The sequence below is a fragment of the Vicia villosa genome, linkage group LG2, assembly GCF_029867415.1.
Source record: "Vicia villosa cultivar HV-30 ecotype Madison, WI linkage group LG2, Vvil1.0, whole genome shotgun sequence".
NCBI classification, from domain to species: domain Eukaryota; kingdom Viridiplantae; phylum Streptophyta; class Magnoliopsida; order Fabales; family Fabaceae; genus Vicia; species Vicia villosa.
In genome coordinates, this window is record NC_081181.1 from 10,037,173 (window position 1) to 10,047,123 (window position 9,951).

At 35.7% G+C, this 9,951-nt stretch overlaps 1 protein-coding gene across 1 annotated transcript; it reads left to right on the plus strand.

Annotated features, from left to right (window-relative positions):
* The first annotated feature begins 5,221 nt into the window (after nucleotides 1-5,221).
* Nucleotides 5,222-6,273, plus strand: LOC131645843 (uncharacterized). The gene is made up of 2 exons (XM_058916042.1): nucleotides 5,222-5,905; nucleotides 5,997-6,273. Exons 1-2 carry the CDS (start codon nucleotides 5,264-5,266, stop codon nucleotides 6,087-6,089), a joined length of 735 nt encoding a protein of 244 aa, XP_058772025.1. The 5' UTR covers nucleotides 5,222-5,263; the 3' UTR covers nucleotides 6,090-6,273.
* Nucleotides 6,274-9,951: the final 3,678 nt, after the last annotated feature.

Consider the following 9,951-nt stretch of genomic DNA (forward strand, 5'->3'; position numbering starts at 1 on the left):
ATTTATGAAGTTAACTGCATAATTTAAATGTAGAAAAATAAAGAATACAAGAGTGTATAATAGTTTCTCTTTTTAATTAATGGTACATTTAGAGCATAATGTACCTGCAGAAAAATAAAGAACACAACGATGTTATATACTAGTTTCTCTTTCTAATCAAGGGTACATCTAGTATCCTCACATCCTGTGAGAGATTTTTATAATTTTTAGATTTTTGTACAAGTCTGACACTAAGACTTCTCCTACAATCTTCTAACGATAACAAAGAAACACGCCACTACCTTGATTTTACCAAAACACAAACAATTATGGTGGATTTTGAATATTTCTGAATCAAAAATATTTTCAAACACAAATAAAAAATATATAACTTTCTATTTGCAAGCATTTTTAGAAAGTACTCAGACTTTCTTAACAAATTAAGTCACTGCATAGTTGGTGATCAATTATAATACTTGAACAAATTTGAATATATGAAGTTGGTCTTGAATCAATTTTAATAGACAATTGATATTCTCTTTCAATGTACAATTCAATAATATATGAACCTTAAATTCTAAAAAATTATTATGAAAGTGTTATGAATGATTTGAATGGTATGCACAAAGGTTTAACATTTTTAAAATGAATGAACACTTAGAAAATTAATTTGAATTGCATTAAAATTTAATTTGAATTTATGATGTATTTGGCCTTAAATACATCCTAAGAAACTTCTATGAATTGGTGCAAAAGTTTGAGACATTTTTATGAAGGAGTGCAATAGTTTAGAATGACAATGATTCATGAAAAAACACAATTTTTAATTCTGCAAAGGACTTCTTAAGTCGGTTAAACAGATACATGACTTAACACGTGTAGAACGATTTTTGAATTTCAAACAATTTTTCAATAACTATATGTATTTTAAAGATAAGTTTGTCGAGGTGCGGGGTCGAGAGGATTCTCTTGGAATGTTGGGTAGCGACAATGATTCTCTTGGAGGACCCAAAGATAGTTACAGATTACGATTGGGTGTTCCTGTCCCCCGAGGAGAGAAGGACCGTTCGCTTACTTTGGAAGTTTGAGGTCACAGACTGTAGGGAAGTAATTAAGCTCTATCGAGAGGGTGGTGAACACCTTGCTTCCTATATAGGTATACGACTTTTTCTTTTCGCTTGTTGGGCCATATACCCTTTTATGACCCGTATTTTGTTTATGCAAACCAAATGGACAAGACCATGATTGAAGAGCGCATACAGAGATGGGAGAGGATCAAGTTCTTCAGCTCAGACGTTAATAGTCCAAAAAGTCACCTTGCGGGTTTGACCATCCGGGGGGCAGAAGAGAGCGGTTGAGATATTGACCTCAAAGTTATCATAAGCTAAAGTTTAAAGGCTATGAGAGGGGTCCCTTTCTGTTGTTGTCCAGGAAACAGAGCCTAGTGAAGGTGAGAATATCACCCCATGGTGGATCGATGTTAGTACCGACCTCCTCCGCTTTATCCAAGGAGTTCCATGATGAGGGGATCCAACATATATAATTGCCCCTACGGGAAGAAATGATCCTCTCTTTGGGGATCCAATGTATATCATTGCCTCTATTGAGAGGCTTTCTCGTGATCCTGGATTTTCTACAAAGGTTTGACATAGCGAATAGATATAGATAAATAAGGATGAGATGTCTCATTGAAAACCATCGCCCCCTGAATGCATAAAGGGAAAAATATTTCATCCCAACTAACAAATTGTCGTTACAATCGGCCGAGTTTTAGTACTCGCCTATGAAAAAATGTCAATTAGGTAAACAAATAACAAAAGATAAAACAACTAGATAGATTAATAGCATAATAAGAATGGCTACATAGATGGTTCAAGAGGAGAAGGGAACATTCCTTCTTTCTTTCAGTCTTCATTGTGTTGTGAGGTCGGATGAGAGACTTCCTTGTTCTCGTCCGCTTCATCGAACAACATTATCTCATGGCTGTACTTTTTGCCCTTACACTTGGAAGGTGCGTCCTTTTTAACTTGAGGCTTTATGCGTAACACTTCATGGAGATTTCCGGATCTTTTCGAACAACTCCTACTCGCCCATTGGGGAGTGAATCTTTCATGCATAAATACAAGGTAGATAAAGTGGCTCCCAGTTGGTTAAAGGCTGGTCTCCCAATAATCATATTATACAAAGAGGGGGCATCAATGACTAGATACTCAACCTTTATCTCTTTGGCATGGTCCTGCTCTCCAAATGTGATCCTTAGAGTGAAGTACCTTTTTACTTGCACTTGATATCTTGAAAATTCGACCAGCGGTCCCTTGAAGGGCTTCAAGTCCTTGAGATTAAGGCATCGTCTCTAGAAAGAATCCCAATACACTATGTAGGTGGAGCTTCCGTGGTCCACTAGGACTCTTTTGATCTCCCATTCTTAGCATTTGACGATTATGACCATGGGATCATCATAGTGAGGATGAACCACAAACACATTTTCATCTGAGAAAGCAATCCTAATTTATGGAACTTTCGTACTCTTGACCTCAGGGTTGTTTTCTGTTCTCAGAACTTGAAGAGCATATCTTTTTGCGGGCGGAGTTGGTCTCACCACCCCCAGCGAATCCCCCTACTATGGTGTTGAGGATATGACGTTCCGCTTTACTAACCCCGCCCTAGAATGGTTCCTTGGCTTTGTTTGGTATAGGCCTTCCAAAACCTTCCCACGCGTGCGGGTTATGTCTCTCCACCGGGTTGGAAAGGATCTCCCTTCACATATTTTTTAAGGTGTCCATTTTGTATCAGTTTATCTATTTCCTTCTTTAGCTGATAACAATCATCAGTATGATATCCTTTGACCCTATGGAACTTACATCACCTTCTAGGTTCATATCCCATTACCTCGGCCTTGGGGGTCGGTGGTGTTGGGATGTTGTGGAGGTGAAATACCTCGTGCCATATTTGTTCTTGGCGGTACTCAAAGGCGTGAAACTCTCCACTGACTTTGCCACTCTTTTGAACGTGGACTTGTCCTTCACGTGCGAGGTGTCATTGTTTTTCCTAAAGGGATGGAGCTCTCGGATCCCAGGGTGGACTCCTTGACATCACGAGCCTTCTTTTCAACATTGCTTTTATCTCCCTTTGATGTAGCACTTCGCCCTGACGTTTACTTTGGCCAGTATAAGTGCTGTCTTTTGGGCGAGGGATTTGTTGAAGTGTCCCAACTTAAGTTTGTTTTAGAACTCCCCCACAAATATTTCTTTGCTTAAAGGGACGACTTCGATGGTTGCTTCATTGAAGTCGGTGAGATAGTCCCTTAGCGATTCTGACGAACCTTTGCGGATGTTAAACAAGTGGTGGTGGACATCTTCCTGTTGCAACTGGCGGTGTGAACTACACACAATAAATGGTGATTCTTAAAATATTAAAATTGAAACATGGCGTGTTACTTTCAATTCTTTATCATTCACCATTTTTATCTTGAAACTTATTACCTCGATTTTTTACTAAAATTGAGGGATTTCCTTACTTTATTTTTTATTTAAAAAATAAAATATTTTTTCCCTCGGTTTTTTAACAAAATTGTGGAGTCTTGTTACACAGCTATAATAACAAATATATACCCTACATTCATAAAGAAACAACGCTAAGGATATTGCCAAGACATCAATCCACAACAAACTATTATACCCACCACTATATAATTTATTCTCTTTCTTGTGAAAACATTTGCTAAAGATAATGAAATCTTTGCTTCAAGTTAAAGAATAATGGAAAAGTTCTCTATGATGGATTGCAAGTTCAGATAAAACACATTTGCTTCACTTTAAACAAAGAAGGAAGATCAATCTTCAATAACTTATTAGAAGTTAGATGCATACAAGATTTGCATCAAAATCTGGATTACAACAAATATTTGTTGTTCTCCAAGAATAACAGCGACGATGATGTATCTGGTTTTGTTGTAGTCAATGTATTTTAATATTCTGCGTAAACAATGTAATATTTTTTTAAAAAGTTTATTCACCACGATTTTCTACTGAAACTGAGGGGTAAATATATTTTACCTCAGTTTTTGTAAAAAACAAGGGGATAATTTAGCGTGATCATTAAGGATATTGATCACCCTCCTTAAACAAATCTTCCTCGTCAATTTCATGAGTATCAACACTCAAAACACTATCATTAGTGATCCATGTGAAACACAAAAAACTTCTGTTATAAAAACATGTTGAATATCAAAAATTGATAATTAAACATCATGAAGTGCTTGAAACTATCTACATCCACCACTTTAAAGTTTGCAAGAGCATTTGCCATGATAAATTCTCTAGGAAGGTTTGCAAGAGTAGAAAATTATTTGGGTTTAAGATTTGTGTTATTAAATATTTATTTGAGCAGAAAATCGCTTATTTATCTAACTTTTTTTGTTTTGTTTTATATCAGAAACAAATGCATACAAATGCCATAAAAAATATGTGGCACCCAACATTTGATCTACCCAGAATTTAATGATTCGAAGATTTAAAATTAGATCTTCAAAAAAAATAATTTTTAATTTAATATTATATGTAAACAATGGAATATTCTTAATAAACAATATAGTTTGAAAATAAATTAATTTATTAATATTCTCTATAAACAATACAAAGGGTTTTTTTATAAAGAAAATCTATCTTATCTCTCGATTTTATTAATAAACCAAGAGTTATGATGCGCTAATTTTAAAAACTCATGTGCAGATAATTTAACCCATAAATTTTTTATTAAGAGATAAAGTGGAATTACATAACATTCATGGAAACAAAGCTTCAATTGTTTCTATTTCAGTATCTGAAGCCTTTGTAAATATAAAGAAAACATTTATTTACAAAATGAAAGAAATAGACTTTGTTTCATTTTATTAAAATTAAAGTTTAATTTTCAAATTTAATAATTAATTATTGTTTTTAATTGAATTTTTTTTATTTTTTTCAACTCTCTTATTTAATTAATTTAATAAATAAAATTGTAATAAACAAATTATAAAACTAATAATATTTTGACAATTTTTTTTATGAGAATAACTTTTTTAAAACAAAGATTCTATTGTCAATTTTTTAGATCATTGTTATTTCCTCTTAACTATTTCTATTCTTTCTCTCTTCTCACACTCTTTCTCACATCTTTCTCTCTTTTATACTAACCCTCACATCCAAGCAAGCATATGGTAAATAATTGTGCAACCACGCCCAACTCTTTGAAATTCATCCATAAATCAATAGTCTCTTGTATTCTTCTGCTATCTCAGTTCAACATGGCTTCTTCTTCTTCTACCACCAAAGTCTCACTGAAGCTTCTCATCGACACAAAGAATAACAAAGTTCTCTTTGCTGAAGCTTCAAAATCTGTCATAGATTTTCTCTTCAACTTGCTATGCTTACCTATTGGTACTGTAGTTAAGCTCCTAAGCACAAATGGCATGGTTGGTAGCTTAGGAAATCTGTATCAGAGTGTCGAGACTCTCAACCAAAGTTACATGCTACCAGACCAATCTAAGGATGTTCTCTTAAATCCAAAAGCTCAATACTCCTCAACTCAAATCTCTGGCTTCCTTACCGATAATGATGACAAAGACGATACCGAAGAAGGAATTAAGCTATACATGTGTCCACATAGATGTCGTTATGAGGTAGCATATGATTCTTCCGTGATTGGTGCATGCTTGCATTATATGAACAAAGAAGTTAGTTTTGTCGGAAAGAAGAAGGTTGTTGAAAAGAAAGGTTTTTCCAATATCAAGAGTGGTTTTGTGAAGGATGTTATAACTTTTATGGTGATGGATGATTTGGTGATTCAGCCAATGTCAACAATATCTAGCATCACACTTTTGAACAAGTTCAATATCAAGGAAATTGGTACCTTGCAAGAAAAGAATGTTGAAATGGGAATGGATGAGGTAAAATATACCAGAATCAACAAACTCAAAACATGTGTAAAATTTTCTGAATTGTTGTGTTTATAGATTTGCATGTTTATTTTTGTAACAGGGAATCAAGTTGCTTAAGGCTTCTCTGCAATCCAAAATGGTGTTGACAAATGTTTTCCTCGAGACAGAATTAGATTTGCATGGAATAGTGTGACGAGTATTAAGTATCTTCAAAAGAAGAAACAATGATTTGAGGGATATTTGTTTACAATTTGCATGCAATCTTTTCTACTAGCTTATATTTCCTTGATATGATCATTGTTGTTGTGATTCTTGGTGTAACAAATGTTGTTCATCACTTGTAACTTGTATATATGTTGTTATATAAATTAATGCTTCCTGGTTTAACAAAATTATTGTTGACATGTTATAAATATGATTATTATCCCCTCTAGGATATTGTGTTATTATGTCTTGACCGTATTTATTTAGCTTTTTTCATAGTTGATTCTTTCCCAAATCTTTGAGATTTATTAGGTGACTCATATATTCGGATTATTTTTTCCTTCATGTTATATGCTTAAATATCTAGGGGAGATTTGAGGTATTTAATAAGAGAATTTCTTTGCCAACCTCCCTACCTTCTAGTCCACCTCTGGTGAAAACCCCATACTACCCCTGGCTTCGGAAATGCATTTCCGAAATGCAAGAAAAAGGTGTTTTCGGAGATACATCTCCGAAAACGCCTTTTTTTTGAAAAAATTGTCTTATTTCGGAAGTTCATTTCTGAAAACAACATTTCGGAAGTTCACTTCCGAAATAGTGCGCGTTCTGCAGATTTATCAAAACACTCCCCCTCCCCCATTCATTTACCCTAACTCAAATAAAAAACAAGCAAAGGCGAAAATTTGTGCAAACACACTTCCAAGGCTGCATCAAGGCTCCAATCACATTGCTATACAACATTCAAAAGCCCACAAATCACTCAATTTGTAAGTTTTAAATTTGTTAGATTCATTATTCAAATGCATGTTATTTAGGGTTTCAATTGCATAAATGATATATGGACTGGTTGTTAGTAGTATTTAGGTTGTTTAGAAGCTTTTTGAATTGGTTTTATGTTTGATTTTGGGGTCTGCCATGGAAGTTTCAGAAAACTCCATCGCAGGGGTGTTTCGGAAGTTCATTTCCGAAAACACCTCCATCCCAGTTTTCGGAAATGAACTTCCGAATTGTATCAGAAGTTCAAATTTTTTAGTTTTTTATTTTGTCTCGCATATTAATCGATTTCAATTGTTTACAGGAACATGTCAGGCAACCAACCAGCACGCATTAGATAGGGTAGGGAGACCCAGACTGCGTCGGACCCCCAGGGTAGGGAGTGTCCGTTTTAATTTGCAAGTACTTTATTTTTAACGCCTTTGTTTATTGTGCCTGTTTCTTTGAAGTTTGTGTGCATGCGTTCTGACTTCTTTGACGGCGTGTCGCTGGTTTCCAACGTCTTTGTTCTTTAATGACATGTCCGTTTCCCAAGCGTTTTTGTCGCCTTTCTTCTTTTATAAAAGGAGGTCTCATGGACCTTTCTTTCTTCATTTTTACGCAGGAATGGGTGGCGCTAAGGGAAAAAAGGAGGTGAAGGAGAAGAAGAAGGTTTCGACTGACTCTACTTCGTGCTCTCGCAGAGTGAAGGAGGTGAAGGAGAAGAAGAAGGTTTCGACCGGCTCTACTTCTCGTTCCCAGGGGGCCCGGGGCCCGGATGCTCAAGCTCAACTATCTGGCGTGAGAGTCGTGGTTGATGCTGATGGTTCTGAGACTGAGTGGGATGAGGATTGGTATCAGTATCTTCATTCTGAGGAGTTCGCTCGTCGGGCAGAATAATGTGTTTTTGTTTTGTTTGATGTGTATTTTGTAACGCTCGTCGGGCAGAATAACGTGTTTTTGTTTTGTTTGACGTGTTTTGTTTTGTTTTGATTTCGGATTGTGTCTTTCGCACAGTGTTTTTGGATTTTATTTATCATATTAGTATTTTATGTTTATATGTCGCTTATTTTATTTGCCGTTTGCGTTTATAATTAAAATGTGAGACTGTTTAAGAAAAAACATAAAAAAAAAAAATCAGTTTCTGCATAATTCGGAAGTTAATTTCCGAATTCACCCCCCATGAGGTGTTTTCGGAAGTTCATCTCCGAAGACACCCCCCATGAGTTGTTTTCGGAGATGCACTTCCGAATTGTGGAATTTTTTTTTAAAAAAATACGCTTCGAAAATTCATTTCCGAAGCAGGGGTATTTTGGGATTTTCGCTGGGGGTGACCCTCATAGGGAGGTGGCTAAAGAAATTTTCATTTAATAATCAAACTCAATTTTCTATGATTTATAGGTTTAGTTTCAACTCCATCAATTCCCGACTCAGCTTGCCATCTCATTTTAATCCCAAGCAAATATATTAGTCTTTACATTTATTGAATTATTTAATTACTTAGGTCTTCAGGTTTAGATTGATTTTGACACTTATATAGGTTGACCTTTTGATCGTCCCATCTCCTAAGTCTATTTCTTTCAAAAGATCTTGAGTCTGCGTCTTTAAGGTTGAGGCTATTGGGTCTTTTTTAAACTCCAAATGCTCATCATCGTAGATGCAGTCGAGCCTGCGGCTTTCTGAAGCTGCTTTTTGGCCATTTTGGCCCATTTTTAGTTTTTCAATAGTTTTAACTATTGTGGCTTCGACAACCATCTTTTGTTGGGATTCACCCTATATGGCTGCTCTTAGTATGTTTTCAGTCACTTATATCGAAATTCGAGCCAAAACTTCTCACTTGGTCATTGTTGTCGTCATCCACCACCCACCGGTTGGTGAAATGGTAATTTCTACGTTAACATTTCCCATAATCTCATGATCCCATACGAAACCATGTATGGGATATAAATTTAAAAAATAAAAAGCACTTCCAAAGGCGCAAATGTTATCTCAGCTAGATGGCACGGCGAGATTTTCGTCAAATTTTTGTCGAATTTTTTCTTATCAAGCTGATTAACCTTAGCCAAAAAATATCTTTTGTCGACTTGAATTTTTTTTACTATACCATCCGGACACCATATAGAGAGTCTTTGATGGAGTGTCAATGGGACTCCTCCTATTACATGTATCCATTCTTGTTCTAGCAGAAATTGTAATTTCCTTCAGATGATATAACCATAAAAAAATTTCCTTCAGATGATATAACCATAAAAAAAGTTTTTCTTGTTAGTGTTCCCACTGAGATATCCACTTTGAGTACTCCCAAAATATGGATTGTCTTTCCTTCATATATAGAGAATACCATGTTATTTTTGTGTGCAAGTGTGAGTGGTTAAAGTCCTACATTTCCTATGAATGGGTGAATTGTTGGATTTATAAGAGAGAGAATCCATTTACCTAACACCTTAAGGTTTTGAGTTGAGATGTGGTGTTTCCATCTCTTGTGCTCCTGGAGCATTAGTCCTATTAGTGCTCCCGACTCTCTCGGACTCCCTGTCAATAGTATCAGAGCATGGTTCGAATAAGGGACCGACTCCTTGTATCCAAAGTCCTCCTGACATGGTGGTCAGTCGACGTGTCCCATTGAAGTGCCCATGACGAGATAAGAGCGTCTCTCAATGGCGAAAAGCATGTGGATGAAAGAGCTTCCGCTTGAGGAGGAGCATAGTGGATGAACTCACACTTGAAGGGGAGATTATTGGGAAGCAAGTGTGAGTTGTATGAAGAAACAAATGTGAGTTCAAAGTCCCACATTTCTTAGAAAAGTGGAGGTTAAGCACTTTATAAATGAGATGACCCATTCCCTTATCATGTTAAGGTTTTGGATGAATGTGTGGTGCCTCTCTCATTTGTTTGGGTGAGTCATTAATCTTAAGGTGAATTTTTTACCCAATGTAAATACTTCCTCCTCATGATGATCCATCAGCAATATGGGACTTCTTGAACATATATATTTTCAACCAAACCCAACAATCTCCACCTTGTTTAAAAATAGTAAATTAACTTTCATTGTCTTCACCGAAAATCATACTCCACCATAAATATTATAGTCACTTGAA